Source organism: Brachycentrus maculatus, unplaced genomic scaffold, assembly GCF_059751285.1.
Source record: "Brachycentrus maculatus isolate JH-2025_06_01 unplaced genomic scaffold, ASM5975128v1 h1tg000453l, whole genome shotgun sequence".
Taxonomy (NCBI): domain Eukaryota; kingdom Metazoa; phylum Arthropoda; class Insecta; order Trichoptera; family Brachycentridae; genus Brachycentrus; species Brachycentrus maculatus.
The window spans coordinates 20,461-39,063 of record NW_028281200.1 but is presented as its reverse complement, the minus strand read 5'-3'; the positions used below and the strand labels follow the sequence as shown (position 1 = coordinate 39,063).

Here is an 18,603-nt window from a genome sequence, read left to right as displayed (position 1 = left end):
TAAAAATCCTAGTGGTAATTTAATGTTCTCACTTTTATATATTTAGTTAAGGTAAATAATAATAATTTTAAAAATAAAGTGTTGATAAAACGTAGGGATGTGTGTATGTTATTGTAACTCACTCTATTTTAATGAATTTATTTAAGACCTAAAAATGGATATATTTTAGTTTTCTTATCACAACGAGATGTACAGATATGTAGTTACGTATACATACATATTATACGAATATGTTTATTATGGGTAGACATCCTTCATTTTTATTTGTGGATAATCCTGCATAAGACCCTAAAAACGAAAATCATATATTTCATGTGATAATTCGGAGTAGGTAACAATTAAAATATTTAAATATAATAGCACTCATAATGTTTACGTCAATCTTAACCCTAGGTTTCCTAAATGAAGCAAAGTTGATAAGAATTTTCACTCGTGAAAAGAATTAGAAATCTTCAACTTAAGAAGTAAACCATTTACACGTAGGAATAGGCTGTGAAAAGTTTAAAAGTCTATGCCAAAATATAATTTAATAAAAATCGTTATTTAAAGTCAAGGTCCGAGGTATTTATGGTCCGAAAAATACAATATTGTACATTTTGGTAAATTTACGAATTAAAATATCCATCCGTATAACATAATAATACAAGATCAATAAACAAAACATTTGGAAGATGGTAGAAAAATATATAATAGAATCCCAATGCCTGAGCCCTGTCGCTGTCTAATTTTAATTATGAATGTAATGTGATATCATCTGTTAGACAGTGATATCTTTTTCTTCTCTGTTGTCTTTCACAAACGATACATAAAATGCATCGATATGTGCAAAAAAATGTGTGGAAAGTACTGAGAAGAGGTGAATGCAGAAATATCGAAAACATTATTTTAGCCTCCTTACTAATTTCGATATTTTTTCTGGGTAAGTAAAGATCTATGTTGTCTATGAACATAAGTACATAGTCTTTGGTACCATCTATGGTAGAAAATTGACAACAAGTTTGACGTATGAAGTTTGGCGGTAACCGATGTCTTCGGGCGTTTTAAATCGGCTTTAATGTTTTAAATGTACTCATTGATAACATAAACGCTATCAGCATTTAAAAACAACAATAATTTAGTTGTTCACAGCGCTTTCTCATTCTTAGTTATCAACGTAAGAAGATAATTAAATATACAGACAATTTTTCCTACTTTCAAAATGCTATTGTTTTGGTTTATGTATTAATACAAATTTTGTTGTTTAAGGATGTCAAACAGGATTAGCTTGTCTCAATTGGAGACCATGATCAAATTTATGGAGACAAATGGTGATCTGAGTAATCCTTCCGATGTTTCTCATACCCGAGCTTCAACTCTTAAAAGTTGGGAAAATCTGGTAGAAATTCTTAATCAGGATACTAGTGGCGGTACTAAAACGTTGGAGAAATGGAAGAAGGTACTAATGGTTACTTTGCATTATGATGAGATTATAATAGCAACTTAATAATTTCATCATAATGCAAAGTAAAAATAAGTAAACTCCCAAAGGTATAATTAATAATTAGCCCCTAGTTAGTGAAACGAACTAAGAAATATTGATGCAGAATTTGTTCGAAATTGTTTAAACTTTTGAGTAGATGCCTTTAATAATGACTAACCGTACATCGAAGGGAAATATCAATTGCGTAGTCCACTTGCAAACCCCGTTATGTTAAAAAAAATGTTTTTTAGCTAATGGCGGCAATCAGTAGAAGATTAAATCTTCTAGCGATTTTAGCTTTTTTGAGAGATTTTTGAAAGTGAAGTGTTGATAGGCATAGCGAGTTTTGCAAGAGTGTTGATTTTTCTATTCCATTTAATTCCTAACTTAACGAGTTTTAGCAGATTATGTTAAACAAGGATGTATATATTTTTAATTTTCTACCAATTGGTGCCATTGGCTAAAAAAATCATTTTCAACATAATGTGGTTTGCAAATGGACTACTCAATTGTCTTCGGCTAATTTTTTTTACCAAAGTGAGAGTCCAAATGTTTTAAGCTAAATACATTTGATTGATTAATTATCTATTTGCGTTATTTTTTACGAATTTTAAATCATTCATTTTTACATGAGTATTGAGACTACACAGCACCAGAACACGCGGATTTTTTGGCACAGTAAATGGAAGGTTAAAATAAGCCTTTTGAGATAGAAGCAGCAATGCAAAAAAAAATATACCACGAATATATAAAATAAATAAGAAAATATGTATTTATGTAAACACTAATACAATATATAACAAAATATCGCTCACTCCTTTCAAGAACATTATAATTTAAAAAACTTGATTTTTCAGGAGAACGTTTTTAAAGTTTAAAAATATAGTATAATGTATTAAAAATAAATATCAAGCCACTTATTGAACTTTTTACTGTGCGACAGACCTTTTTAGGTAAAACCTGAAGGTTTTTTCTCCATTTGAAAAATATTTAGTTTATTTAAAAAAAAAAGATTAAATAATACCTTTTCTTCAAAATGCTAAAACAACACTTTCTGCCCTGTAGCGGGTAAATATTAAGTTAAAAATATGCCGCTTTTTCTGGAATATAGTACATTTTTTGGGCATTCCGAAAACATGGACAACTGAAAATTGACGATTTTTGATTTATGACATTCTTGAAAGGAGTGAGCGATAAATCACCATACTTAACAAATGACAACTTTCAGTAGCCATTAATGTGAATAAAGGAACAACATTTACGCAGAATGTCTCATTGCGTTTCTAGGTTTGGGCAGATGCCAAGAGTAAAGCAAAGATAAAGGCCGCAGCAATATTATCCGGGCGTTCTTCTGGAAGATATGCCATGACAAATTTGCATTTGAATCCGATAGAGGAAAGGATTGTTGCCATGTTTGCTCCTGCAGCCGCCTCTGTTGAAGATGCTCCCGATGCTAACCCTGAAGTCGACCAGGTTTCTACATTCACATTACTTGTTTTTAAAAAATCCTTGGAGATTTCATTACATCTGTTAATACTATTATGGGTATTTTTTACGCCTGCAGACCGCTGGTGACGGATTTGATAATTATGTACATATATTTAAGACCTTTACAAAGTGATTGGTGAATAATATTCATATGAAAACATTGGATAGTTCGTTCTTGTTTGCCTTTGAAATAAGGCCGGCACGGAAGGTAAAAATACCCTTCCCATCCTTAAGCATCAATCGACCGAACGGGTAGAAATACCTTTCCTGTCTGAAGTGTGTTAATATTAAAAAATAAAAGAAGAGTCGATTTTAATACATAAAACAAGTTAGATAATTATGTCTCAGATAAAAGCAACTACTGACTTTGGAACTTTCCGGAAGCTAAGCGGTCTGTTACCTTAGTTGAAAAATTAATACAAATTTGTATATTTTTTTCAGGATTTTGAGCTTGTATTTATTGAAAATAGAAATGCTCAATCGCTGTCATCTGCGCTCGATCCGAGTCAGGAGATTTCACAACCCCATGTGCAAGAAGACCAGACCTCTCCAGGTCTATCACCTCAGCCATCGCAGCAGTCTTCCCCCACATCATCTCCTCATTCATCCTCCCAGTCCTATGACCACCATTCCCGTCCCCATCGATCGTCCCCCCGGGCAACTCGCGCCGCACGCCGTCGTCGTGTCAAGAAGAGGGGAAATCAGCCAATAAGCAGAGTTGCGGAGTTGTGTGCTATAATTGAAAAAAAGCGCTTGATGTTGGAAAGGGCGAAAGAAGAGAACTTGCAATTGAGGGAGTTGCGAAGGTTGCAAATGGAGATGAAAAATAGTGAAAACTTTGAACGGTTTCTACAATTGATGGAAAAACTACTACCTCATGTCTACAAATTATGGAAATGAAATGGGATTAATGGGAAAATTTCTCTGTCAAGATCTAATCTATTTTTATTCGACAAACATTTTTCTAAGGGCTGGATGTTAGATGATATTTGGACTTGCATCATGAAGTCAGTAATATTGATGATATAAGTTAGACAACAGCCCTTTCAATAGAATCACAAGCGCACTTGACCTTTTCATCCCGGTGATATGTATTTACTACAATTCAACTTTAAAAATGAGAATATCAATATGAGATATAATAGATACGGGCTCAGAGTTTTTGTATTCCTCTGTAATGTAATTTTGTGTAACATAAAAGTCTCATAATATAATGTTATTCAATTGCAGCGACTTAAATAAGTGAATTGTAAAAAAATCAAGGATACAATCGCCAACACACAAGTGTTTTGCGTGCACGCGGCTTCATACTGTTTCCGCCGATGTCCTTTTAGTAGTGCGCAAGTCAACCTTTGGGATAGTTGTGCCACTATGGCACCTACTTGTGATGTATTTTTTGTCTCATTTTCAGATCTCATATGAAAAAAAATTATACATATCAACTTCAACTATGGTCAGTAAAAGCAACATTTAGCAAAGCAATATTTACATTTTCATATGGTGTACAAAATAGATATCACCACCGTTGAATGCGGAAGTTTTTAGCTCTGTAAGGGAAAGGTTAAAAGAGCTGGGTTCTTCACTTCTGACCCCTGTCTGTAAGTGGTTCACAGGGCATCGCTTTGGATTGATAATTTGAAAACTGGGTAATCAGTCCTGCGCTCTAAATTCTTGAATCTAGAAGTGGTATATATTTGACGGTATATAGAAGATGAGATAAAGCAGCTCAGACATTGCTGCTATATAGCAAGAGAAATGGAAGAGGTATACTGGGTACTAGAGAAGGGGAAAAAGGGATTAGCAATAAAGGCTAGGGCATGAGAGGTGGCATACCTTGATGAAGTTAATTACAGTGCTGGTACAATTAGGCTGAAGTATCCTAAATTGAATATATTAATAAATATATTTGAACACTGATCATTTTCGTTTTAAACAAAGTTGGTGAAAATAATTAAATTATTATTAAAATTATTTTCACTTTGAGATATGATGAAATACTTTCTTGAATTTTGTAAGTTCAGTCAAAGCGCATATTGCACAATCATTTGCCTAATAGAAAATATTTATCATTGTCAACAGGATGTATGAAAAATGCCACAATGATATTTAAAAAAACTAACTAACTAACTAACCATCATGCTGCTTCCCCGCAGGGGTTGGCAGAGAGAATAGAATACCACACCACTCTGTGTTTGCAAACATTCCTAGCCTCTTCCACGTTCATGCATCTCCTCATACACACCCGCCGATTGTTTCCACTCCGCTTTCAAGTATTTGGCATACCTGATCGTGCCAAGTTTTTCTCGGTCTTCCTCTGCTCCTTTTTCTAATTATATTTGCCAATGATGACATTGATCTTCATAAAGTTAATGCATATAGATTGAAACCCATCTGTTTAACTGCAGATTGTTAGACATCATCTACTAAGAAAATATTATTATTTGCTCTTCGTACGGATGTCATGTACGGAATCATACATATATGATTCAAATGGTTTTCTTGTGACATTGCTCTCATAAAGAGAGCCATCAAAAGCCAACTTTGTTAGTTTTATTACAACATTAAACCTCATTGTTCAAGATGACTTTCGGTACCATTTATAAAGAGCAACTTGGATATCAATAGCCTCCCTGCAGGAATTAAGAAGATATATTATTTTAATAAAATAAAATACTGTTAGAAAATAAATATACATGTTTCAATATGTTTGTTTGTACAATTTGAAATTATATAACTTCAGTTTTGTTTAAACTATAACATTGTAATTCCTTATCCAAGAAAGAGAGCTGGTCCCTTTTTTTTGGACAGGTACTAGGTAAATAAACATATATTTATGTTAATAGTTTTTAATATATATTTTTTGAAATGTGATTTTACTAAAAGGCATATTAAATAAATAAATACAAGTATTATAGTGGTGTATTTTATATTTAGTTCTTTTGCAACTAAAAGGCATTGGGAAAAATAATATTGAATTATTTAAATACCCATTTAGTGAACAAAAAAAGTATTTTTCATGTTCTTACAAGGCGGAACTCTGAATATTGATTATGTGAAATAGAATGCTTTAATAAACAGGCGAAACATGAGAGCTTTTAATTAGTATTTGCCTTATTAGTCATTAGATGAAGACCTATCTACCGTATTGTAGCCATTCAAAGAAGCATCTTTGTAAATGAGAAGGGATGGGTACAACACAGCATTCCTTTTTATCGTTATGACTTGTTCTATGTGCAAAAAAACAGAATTATGATAAATGGTTGATCCAAGTCATTACACAGATTTTGTTCTGGATCAATAGAGAGATTGTCACTATTGAATGTAGCAAATTATTTTCTGAAATAAAAAGACTTTGTTTTTCGATCCACTCACATTTTTGCTAACAACCAACTAGTTTCGGCAACAACCTGTTGCCCTCTTCAGGGTTTAATTTATAACATAAATTAAATGATGAATTTTATGACATGTCATAAATTGAACCCTGAAGAGGGCAACAGGTTGTTGCCGAAACTAGTTGGTTGTTAATAAAAATGTGAGTGGATCAAAAACCAATGTATTTTTATTTCCCAAAATAATATATCAATATAATCCACAAAGTTAATTCATGTAATTCTTTCAATTTTTAGTAATTCTTTCAAAATTCAAAACATAAAAATGATATGTTTTCGATCTCGCATATTTCCCTTATCCTGGTGTTCCTTCGAAGATTAGTCGTTAGGTTATTAGAAGTCGTTAAGTTAAGGCTACGATGGAGACAATGGTATGTGCTGGGAGGGAATCGACATCTCAGGGGGTTGATCCCTCTTTAAAACAGGCCACAAGGCCTACACCAAGCAGAAGACGAAGAGATGAAAATATTTTTGGTTTCAAAGCTTCCAAATCATTAAACAAGGGCTATGAATCTATGTGCCTTGTATTTAGACTTTCCTATTTTGAAAGAAGCAAACCAGATTATCTCAAATATCCTGCTTGTTGAAAACAGCAATTTTCAGAGTAATTACTGAAATTCAGCTGTGTCTATTTGTATGCTCCCACAGAATGAAGTCTTCTAGATTGATGACAAACAGATAATGATGTCTAATCCCTTCTTTGTATACGGGTTTCAATAAACGTATCGATTGGCTGGTAATTTTTCATTCTAATTTATGTCATTGAAAAATCCTAATAATACTGTGTAGTTAAAATATTTTTGTTGTTGAATAAATATAGTTTTTTCAAGTTATGTATAATTGAATGTGTATTTTATTTTTATTATTTAATCAACTGTTATACATACATAAGTACATATAACAGTTAATTTCTCTATGAGTCCAAAATTCCAGATTAAATTCACAAATCCATGCCCTTATTAAATTTTCCACAAATCCATGTCCATATTAAATTTTTCACAAATCCATATTCGTTTAAAATTTTATACAGATCCATGTCCATATTTAATTTTTCAGAAATCCATGTCCACAGTATTATTTTTAAGTCTTTGGCCACATAAAATTTTTCAAAATGTTTCGTTTTTTTTAGTCTGTTCTTTCTGCTTTTGTAAGCAAATTGCTACTTCCCATATAACTAAAGTGACCATACGTCCCGTTTTGAACGGGACCGACCCGTTTTTAGATAGCCTGTCCCGTTGTCCCTAAGTAAAGTTTAGGGACGTCGAAATGTCCCGTTTTCAAAAAAAGAGCAACACACGGTAACAATAAAAAAGAGAATTATTCCAACACTTTCGTAATAATAATTTGAACCATATAAAAACATTAAGAGTAATCATTAAATACATTTTATGCTTGCCCGGAACAAATGCGCCCGTGGAAAGACTCTTCACAGATAAATAAGTTGTGGACGACACAATTACAAGTCGGAGTACTTACAGCGATGTTGTTAGTTAAGATAAATTTTTTTAAAGTCCTGCCAAGAATTACATTCTTATTTAAAAGCAAACCCACCTATACTTAAGAAAACTTGTTCATAAGAAAATATAAAACAACATAATTTATTCATATTTATATTTTTTATTCCTCTTATTTTCTTTATCAACATTCCTTTTCTTTTTATTAATACATAAAAACTATGAAAAAATACGTGTTTTCTTGAATATACATAATATTACGTAAAAATTGGTAGATGTCCCGTTTCGATGACAAAAATAAATGGTCAGTTTACATATAACTAGGTAGCACAAGTAGGTAAGAAATCAATCAACTTGTTCAGTTTCATGACGTATAATAATTCTGATACTTAGTCCTAGTTGTATTTGTCCTATAAGAAACGCCGTTATAATATATATTTCTTCGCGACATTTTTCGTGGCAATCTGAATTCATTTCTAATCATAATTTCTATACTACTACAAAGAATACATTCCAAAAAAAAACCCCTTTAGTAAGAGTGATGCTATGTACTACTACTACTACCATTACACCGTTTCTTCGCAGGGGTTGGCAGAAAGGATGGAATGCCACACTCTTCTGTCACCTTCACATCCATGCATCTAGTCATACATGCCCTCCGATTACGCAGACTTTTGATACCGCCAGATTTTAGGTTCTGATTGATCTGATCGTGCCAAGTGTTTTTCGGTCGTCCTGGTTCTGTTTTCCCTCTCACATTCGCCACATATATTTTTTTCTTAGTCATTCTCTCGTCCATTCGCTCCACATGTCCATACCACCCCGTAAAGAACTCTTTGTTATGTAAGATGTAAGATGCTATGTATGCTCGTTTATTACACATAGTAATGGAGGTATTCTGTGTTATGGTTAAAATTTGTCATTTATAACAAGATACAAAAATGTATTAACCTCTACCCCCTTTAGCCTGCTTTCATCCAGTTAAAATCATCATTTACTCTGTTAAATTGACATTTCGCTCAATCCTTTCAAAGTCATAAATAAAAAAAATTAAATTTTGCGTTTTGAAGAAAAGGTATTGTTTAATTATTTTTTTAAATATACTTAATATTTTTGAAATGGAGAAAGTACCTTCAGGTTTTACCTAAAAAGACCTGTTGCACAGTAAAAAGTTTAATAAGTGGCTTGATATTTATTTTTAATACATTGTGTTATATTTTTAAATTTTAAAAACGTTATTCTGAAAAATCAAGTTTTTATTTTTTTATGACGTTCTTGAAAGGGGTGAGCGATTTGTCGAAACTCGATGGTGAACTCAGCCGTCTTCGTTATATTTAACGAGATTTCAAATCACAATTTACATCCTTATTACCTGTATAATATCTTACGAATTGTCTCTGTTGAATTTGCTTTACCATTGGTCAATTCAAGAGTTACGTCACTCGAAGCATGGCCAGACCTTTATTGTATTTGAGTTTGCGGTACCTACCTAATTTTATAGATAGGTAAGTACTCATTTTATTTATGCATATTAGAGTGCCTTTGATTCCCCTTCATCGCACTCCGGTGTTCAATAAACAGCGTTGTTGATTTTGCATGCGTGAATTATATTTCCCCGACGAGAAATGTCGCCGAAGTATTACACTTAAATGCGAACGTGTTCCCACACAGCCTTATCTGCGCTGAAGCATTCATCGCCCCAATATTTATTTGTCTAAGCGTAAGCTCATCGCTTTAGCGCCCTCACTGACGCGACGTACAAAAATTCCTACCGCAGCATACAGGGATGGATTGGAATGAGCCAGATAATTTTTTTTAATAAAAAAAATTAAACACTTGTATAATACCACTTATTGAGTTTTATTTCATAACACATGGCATGTGTCGAAAGCTACAGCTGTTTTCATCGACAGGTGAATAGTAAAACTGTCACATGTCGATGAAAACAACTGTAGTTTTCGAAACAAGTGTAATGAAATAAAAGTCAATAAGTGGTATTATACAAGAGTTTATTATTTTTTTTTTAATAATCAATATTTCATTCTACAAACTTTATGCCGAATCAATAAAAAATATGAGATTCATCCATTATTTTTTTTACTCGTACATAATAAAGCGATGAGAATAGTACTCAAGAAAAAAAAAGATATAATAATATAGAAAAATGGGAGAAGAACTCAACTGGTTATCTATAAAAAAACTAAAATTAAATATGCTGATCTTATATAAATTTTTAAACGATAAATTACTCAAATATTTTAAGGATAAAATAGTGTTACACAAAAATTTTCATGAACATATTACTAGAAATAAGGATAAAATAAGGCCATTGTTGAAAAAAAAACTGAATCACAAAATTGTTTAATGTATAAGGGTATGAAAATGTATGATGAGGTGCCTGAATGTATGAAGAATGAAAAAAGTCTGAAAGAATTTCATAGATTTTTAAAAATAGTGATATTTACTAAGTAAAACTTAAATTAATAATTGACCTATTTGTACCTACATCTCATCTACAAGACAAACCTTTTTTCGACTGTTACTCGTAAAACCTCCATGCGGCCCTGCGATCACCATCTTGATTTCCAACTTTCATCCCGCATTCCCCACACGAGTGTCGTGTATCGTCACATGTAGAGATTTTTTCATAGCCTACGTGAGGATAATACTTCACGTCACCAAAACGGAGAAGACGAATTTTTTCGTCGGCTGTCCGCGAATTTCCCCACGAATTCGCATTCTGGCTGTGGCGGCGACTGTGGCGACAGATAATGGTTTGTGCAAAACGTGTTGGATCCTTTTTTTTGTCATTACTAAAATATTAATATATGTTTCGCCAAATTGAAAATGGAGATAGCCGAAAGACGTATACTATTATATAATACTAGATATTTTTTCATAATTTATTTTTCACAATATTTAAAATAAATAAATAATAATAACCCGCAAAGTCTCTACTTTTAGAGGCTTGTCTGCATTAAGGATGGCAAGGGATGATCAATTGAAAATATTTTTTTTTAAAATTAATTTTGCAACTGGCGGGAAACGAACCCGCGACCCCAGTTTTGCAATCGAGCATCTACCCAACTACGCCACGGCGCCTGTGGCATATGAAATATGTATCGCTATATTTTCTATGTATGAAACAATCTTCTAACAATGTTATGTTTTTTGAAATATTGACTTGACCGGAAATAGAAAATGAATAATAATATGTAATAAAACATAACTGTATAAATATTATATTATAGCAAATTCAAACTTCATATATTATTTACTGATTCGGCATTAACATTGTTTATTTATTTATTTCAAAATATTTTACATACGTAAGTCATATATATAATATTCTCGATAAGTGATTTCCATTTCTCATTTTGGGACATGGGATTAAGGTTGACAAGACTGAAAAACAAAAAAAAAGTAAAAAAAATATGAAAGACTAAAAAATTGTGGAAAGACATGTTGATTATTGAAAAAAAAAATAAACATCTGTATAATACTACTTATTGAGTTTATTTCATTACACGCGACTAGTTTTGAAAACTACGTTATTTTCATCGACAAGTGATTAGTAAAACATGAAAATAGTTCAAACCTTCTTCAATATTACAATGTGGTTGTCAATGTCTTATATAAACCGGTTACAAATTTAATATAACACTTTCCAGAGGATTTGCTTACTGTGACTGGTGAGGTATGTAAATGTATCGAATTTCTGAGATTCCAGAAAAACAAAATCCCTATCCTGCAAAGCAATACTATGTGATATTTAGAAAATGAAAATTCTTCTGCCTATAAGAAATGCTGAATCGATCACTTACCTCGCCACGAAGAATATTTATTTTTCATTTTGAATATCTTTTTAAAGAAATATTGAACTTAACCCCTAAGGGTTAGAGACATTTTTACAAAAAATATCTCAACAGAGACAAATAAATTAATTAAGGTGTGCTGAGATGGTTTGGGCATGTGAATCGAATGAGTGAAGAAAGGATAGTTAAACAAATTTATGAGGCGAATGTGGTTAGTAATAGAAGCAGAGGAAGACCTAGGAAAACCTTAGGGCATGATTTTTGCGGCTACCGTTAATTACAGCTGCCTATTTTTGGTGTATATTATTTACGCGTATTATAAAAAATATTGAAATTTGTTTTAGTAGATGTATTACTATAAATTTATTTCTAGGTAATTTTGTTACAGCTTCAGTTTTCCAGTAAATTGAGTACAATTCAGACTTTTTTATGAGCAATGTAAGTAGCTATATTTCAGAAACTTTACATTTTATCAAAATAAAATAAATACCATATTATAGATAATTTAACTGAAAACATTTAAATCGTGAACATTTATATTAAAATTCAAAAATATCTCAGACAGGGACATATCCAAGAAATATAAACTAAGTATGCTATAAATCCTTGTACATAATAAGCAAGCAGCATTTTCTTAGGCAACTAATAAATATTATTAAAAAAAATGTTGAAATAATTCTTATGATTAATTATCCAAATAATTGCAATTTCGCCGCATTTATTTGAATGGGAGCATCGTAAAGCAAGCCATCTGGTCATTTCTATCGCTGGTAATATTTTTCTTGTAATTAAACGGTGCAATCTGGAAGAGTCATTATTTCCATCGTTTAATTTCGTTCTTGGCAATCGCGGAACAGAGCGAGCGCTAAACCGAACAGAGGTCGCCCCTAAAGTACACCCCTTCGTAATTTCAAATTGCCAATTTCACCCAGAAGCTCTGTTTTATTGTCCCGGCGATTGCCATTAAAAAAATGCAAGTAATTAAGGGAGCAATGCACATATCCAATGTTCAATTCGATTCATTAAAATAAGTTGTCTTATTATAAGTTTAATACATTCAAAGGGACAATTCAAACTTGATATAAAAACATTTAAAGTTGCTTCCGGTACTTGGATGAGTGTCATCGTTGAAAAACAAACTAGACAAAAATATCGAAATCTTTTAGTACACAACCATGATACACGATTTACCCACAACAAAGGATTGATAATCCCAAAAATTAACAATAAATATAGGATTCGAATACTTCAATACATCGTTCCACATATTTTTAATTTGTTGCCGATCACCTTTTCTTCACGGGTTAACGATCAAGATAACACTGCGTTTATATGATGCAGTGCCCTATACACCATTCGAGTGCGGATAAGGGTTTGAAATACTTTTTTTTCCCCTCACTAAAATTTTAATGCATCTGTTTTAGAAAATGTCAAGCGATATTGTAATCTGACAATTAGATAATTTCGTACAATAACATCTGGTATTCGAGATACCCTCGTATTGTCTAACTTGCAGAAGGGTGGCATTAAATTCTAATTACGATTGTACCCTAAGTACCGGCTATAAATCTATTTTCTTAAAAAGGACGTTGCCTTTCACTTAAGGATTTACGTTAACGTTTATTTATTCAGGCTTTCCGCCTGCTTTTGAATGCGGATCCTTTTGATAAATTTTAAACGAATATTTACATTTCGAAAAAAAAACATTTCTCCTTAATTTCTTACTCTATATAAACCTTATAAACACTTAAATATTTTTTTTATTGATATCACAAGATAGACGAAGAAGTCATTTGAGGTAGGAATATGGAATTCTTGGATACCATAGATGTGTCTAGTGAAATGTAGCGATTCAAGCACTATATTTTGATTTTATTTCTTGTTGTTTTTCGCAGATACTTTGTGGCACATTTTATAAACTTCATAAAATTAAACAACTTTGTTTTAACCACTTTTTATTGGTACACCTTATCCAACCGGTTTCGACAAGAACCTTGCCATTGTCAGGGTTTATGCACTAATGTTCATGTTTTAAAATTTAGTACATAAACCCTGATGATGGCAAGGTTCTTGTTGAAACCGGTTGGATAAAGTGAACCAATAAAAGTGCTTAAAACAAAGTTGTTTTATTTTATAAAGTTAAAAAAATACGTTTGACTGTCAAAAATGTGTTATTATTTTTATACAGGCCACATTATACTCTCTACATCAGTGGTTCTTAACCTGTGCTCCGCGAGCGTGATTCGCAAAATTATGAAAACCAAAATTTAAAATATGCACTTAAAACAATTGAAAATATCATTTGAGTTATGTGTAGTAGCAATTTACACAGACGGTCCTTCATCAATGGTAAGGCAATGGTCCATGGAAAAGATTTGTGAACCTTTGGATGAAGAAATGAGAGTAGCTATATCAAATCGACGAGCCCTACGTAAAGTGCTCTAACTACATTTTTGTCAATTTTGTGATATTTGGTGTATGTTATCAACTGACCGTTATCTACAAATATATTATTAAACCCTTATCCGCACCCCAATGGTGCATAGGGCACTGCGTCATTTAAACACAGTGTTATCTTGATCGTTTACACATGAAGGAATGGTGATCAGCCCTCCGCTTCTGGTACCAGTCCAGGGTAATATTGAATAAATATTACAGTAAAAAAATCACTTACATTTATTTTACCCTCCTTGGAAATCGAACCCGGGACCTCCAGAACGGTAGCCGAGCGTGCTGACCATTACACTACGGAGGCAGAAAAATATATAAACAAACAAAAAATATATTTAATTTAAATTATTCCTAGTTTTAAGGCGTATAAGACGCTATCTACATCGAATTTTCGAAATGAACTGAACTCTTAAAATGCTAACTTCTTAATTTCGACCAAGAACAAAGTTTTATAACGATTCAATACATTATTTTATCGTGTTTTTGAATGCATAATACTAGTTTAGAATTTCAGATAAAACCGTTAATGAATAAATAAAAATATGTTGAAATAATCTTGTAAGCTCTCTCCTGTAAAGTAACAGATTTGCAGATAGAGTACTTTACGTAGTGGCCGCCGAAATATTAGGCCCAATATCGCTGAAGTTTACAAAAGCTGACAAGCTCAGGTATCACATTAAATAATTTTCGCCGCAAAAAGTTTGAATAGAGAATTTATGTTTTTTATTTTTTTCATTTAAATTAATGTAATAATATTAAACTTGTAGTAAAAAAATCAGTTTTATTTTTGATAAAAATTTTATTTGTATGTTTTTAGGATCTTAAGTTTTGGTGTACAGCGAATTTTTCTTACGGTCAAAAGTGCTCCCTGATTTCAAAAAGGTTCAGAACCACTACTCTATGTGATGAGTTTTATCTTTAAACCAGCGATATTCTCCACAGCGGTAATTTTCCATTGTGAACGATTCCCTCCACCCCGGTTCAGTTGTGAACTGGGGGTCACTTTACCGCAGGGCGCTTTTATTTATGCTTGTACCTACAGTGTTCAAATGGATTCATGAATAACTTAAAATTTAAACGCTATTCTCAAACTACTGCGTGATGGCATTGGCTCAGCGAGAAATATTATCATATAAAACACAAAATTACTTATACACCATTATTAGCAGTCTTGTATCTTCGAAAGCATTAATATGTTCAATAATTAAAGTACTACCCTGTATAGAGCTCATTAAAAAAATACTAGAGAAAACAATAAATAAAAAAAATATTGTTTTATTATTACGAGTTGTCCGCCGGAGAAATCATGTGAGGATAGCAGCGGACAGCAGCGTAAGCGGGATCAGACCCCCAGGAAGACCACCTAGAGGATGGAGGGATAGCTGGTCTTTCACCTCCCAGGAGCGGGCCGGAGAATGACAGGACTTAGTCCTAAAAAGAAGAAGAAGAAGAAGAAGAGTTGTCCGCCTCCGTGGTGTAATGGTCAGCACGCTCGGCTACCGTTCTAGAGGTCCCATGTTCGATTCCCAGGGGGGATCAAATAAATATAAGTGATTTTTATTCTAATATTTATTCAATATTACCCTGGACTGGTACCTGAAGCGGAGTTCTGATCACATTTCCTTCGCGTGTTAACGATCAAAATAATACTGTGTTTATATAATGCAGTGCCCTATGCACCATTGGGGTGCGGATGAGGGTTGAATTGAATTATTTCGATTAAATGTTTTCTTTAAACATATTTTTAGACGCCATAGGCATAATTCAAAGTAATGTTAGTTAATTCTTCGGTAAGGGCTGTTGCCTGGTTAGGTATTTATAAAGATTTTTAAATATAAAACCCGAAAATAAATCAAAATATTTATAAAAAAATTCTTAACCTTGAGGTGAGTGTACATGCTTCTATGGTTTATTTGTTATACTCGTATTAATGATTTGAATAAAATACAATAAAAAAATAAAACATGACTGTCAATTTTATTAACAGTAGCAGAAAATATTGTCAAGATATTGTACCTTAAACAAAAAAATATGTTAAACCACCTTTATATTTTCCTTATAAAATGGTTACATTTTTTTAAAGGTGAAAACTAATTGCTATTACTTTTTGTCGGCGTTTCACTGAAAAATAAATTTTATTGCTGGTATGAACCACGTTCAAGCAAAACGAAGTAGGTTTCTTGTAATAAGAGGAAGTGCGTGATTGTTAATTTCATTATAACTCGATATAATCTTATCTTAAACTAATTTATCAACACTCTAGCAGAAATCTTTATTGTTTCCTGAATACATTTTCTGGAAACCGGAAGAACGCATTTTCTTTATCATTTTGTGGCTTTTGGCAAAGTAAGATTTATATTTTCTCATAAAATATTCAGCCTTAAGACACTAATTTTTTTGTAAAATCGTAAATATGTTTATTTATTGATTACAATACAATAATTACCAAATATAATACATAAATTGAAATGTCTAAGACAACTGCATACATTTATTAATTAAACCTTTATCCGCACCCAATGATGCATAGGGCACTGCGTCATATAAACGCAATGTTATCTTGATCGTTTACACATGAAGGAAAGGTGATCAGCCCTCCGCTTTAGGTACCAGTCCAGGGTAATATTAAATAAATATTAAAGTGAAAAAATCACTTATATTTATTTTACCCCCTTGAGAATCGAACCCGGGACGTCTAGAACGGTAGCCGAGCGTGCTGACCATTACACTACGGAGGCGGACAAACATACATTTATAGACATACAAATATGGCGTGATATTGAGTAAATACCACTATTTCTTAAAATCTACTGTGACACGTGTTTCAATGCATTCCGCATCATTTTCGTACACTGTGTTTCAAATACGACGTAAAACTACAAATATTTGTCTACACCCCCCCCCGGGAATCGAACACGGGTCCTCCAACACGGTAGCTAAACACGCTTACCATTACACAACGGAGGCAGAACTTAAAATTAATAGGATGTATTTATTTTACATTTTGTATTTTTTTCTCAGTTTGATTTATTTAGTTTTATCGATTTTGTATAAAACTACGGACTATCAAGATATTTCGTTGATGTTGTTTTTTCATATAAACGTATCATTCAATTTTGGTCTCATCCTACTAGTGTCGCCTACTATCAAAATCCGCCAGATGCAAGTCGATTTCACAAAAAATGCTAAATTCTCCGCGTAACATTAAGGTTTCAAAGATCTTTATATAAAATATTATAAAATAGAGAATTTTCTCATTAAAAAAAAAATCAGTATTAAAAAAAAAACACGAGACACAAACCGATAATGACGTCATTTTAATTTTTGACCTATTCTCGCTCTCTGATTGGCCGATATGGGTCAGAAGGTAAGTTTCATGAATATAGAAGAATTTGAAATACAACGCTGTTTTTAATTATTTTTTTTAGCAGGGTTTTCATGTAAATAAATTTTTTAAACGATAAAACTCACAATTGGCATTCCGATAGAGTACTTATTTTAAAATCTTATAAAATTGGATCTGGCGGATTTTGAAAGTAGGCGACACACTACGTGAATGGTATTATTGAAACGCGAGCAGGACTATCGAACATCTGGTTTGTTGAAGCGTAACTCAAAGTATTCGCAAGATTTTTATTACAATGAATAAATATTCATTTACGGTCACTAAATACGGTAAAAATAATGGCTTGCGAAGAATAATATTATCCCTTATTACGTTATTGAAAAAAGTTCCAGAATCAATTAGTTTGGAAGAAAACAATATTAGAGATTGATTTATCGAAATACGTCTTATCACCCTCTTGGCAATTTATTCCAATCTTCGCAAATTATTTTCTCCCAATAAAAATACGATCACGAAAGCCTCGGGCTTTTTTTATTAAATTTCTTTATTAGATTGGCTTCACTCATTCCTCACCTGCAGGTTGCGGAATAAATTGATCCTTCTTTTAGTGGAATGCTAACCTATTTTGGAATATCTTTTAGATATGTGATGAAGTAAAATTGAAATTAATTACTTGTTATTTTTTACAAATACGTGAATAATATTAGTATATAACCACTCACCGAGATTTTTATGTTTACCGGTTTCGAGACGTACCTGTCTCTTTGTCAGGACAATCACCACAGCATGCAAACAATACCACCCTTCACCACAAAATGAATTGTTCATTTAAATCAGTTTCAAATATCCCTAAAATAAAAAATGTATACAAACAATATTTTAACAATCAATTATTTTAAGAACGTCTGTATTTTTGTTCTCTAATATAAAATTAAAAGGAAACATATATTTAGTTTTGTTTTTTGTTAAATCTTGGATGAAAATAGTACACAGATATTTTTAATACTCCGAATTCATATGTTTTTTTCTTTGTTAATACGTTCCAAACACAATATAACTATTTGGGTACTTCAGAGTGTAAATGTTTTTTTGGCACGGAATTGTATTTATTTATTTTTATGGTACTGTTGTTATGAATTTAATCTGGTTTAAGATAATATTTTTAATAATAATTCACAGTATTTTTAATACAACACGAAAT

The 18,603-nt window shown here is 32.2% G+C and overlaps 1 protein-coding gene across 1 annotated transcript; it reads left to right on the top strand.

Moving 5' to 3' along the window:
- The first annotated feature begins 1,014 nt into the window (after positions 1-1,014).
- Positions 1,015-5,557, top strand: LOC148302422 (uncharacterized). Its single transcript, XM_088271635.1, has 4 exons — positions 1,015-1,153; positions 1,246-1,435; positions 2,747-2,932; positions 3,389-5,557. Exons 2-4 carry the CDS (start codon positions 1,247-1,249, stop codon positions 3,845-3,847), a joined length of 834 nt encoding a protein of 277 aa, XP_088127761.1. The 5' UTR covers positions 1,015-1,153; position 1,246; the 3' UTR covers positions 3,848-5,557.
- Positions 5,558-18,603: the final 13,046 nt, after the last annotated feature.

What these genes read in the sequence shown, in the direction of transcription:
- LOC148302422 (XM_088271635.1), top strand. Translation starts at nt 1,247, where the DNA reads ATGTCAAACAGGATTAGCTTGTCTCAATTGGAGACCATGATCAAATTT. An exon ending in CGTTGGAGAAATGGAAGAAG is followed by an intron (nt 1,436 to 2,746) that starts GTACTAATGGTT and finishes TTGCGTTTCTAG; the next exon opens with GTTTGGGCAGATGCCAAGAG. An exon ending in CTAACCCTGAAGTCGACCAG is followed by an intron (nt 2,933 to 3,388) that starts GTTTCTACATTC and finishes TATTTTTTTCAG; the next exon opens with GATTTTGAGCTTGTATTTAT.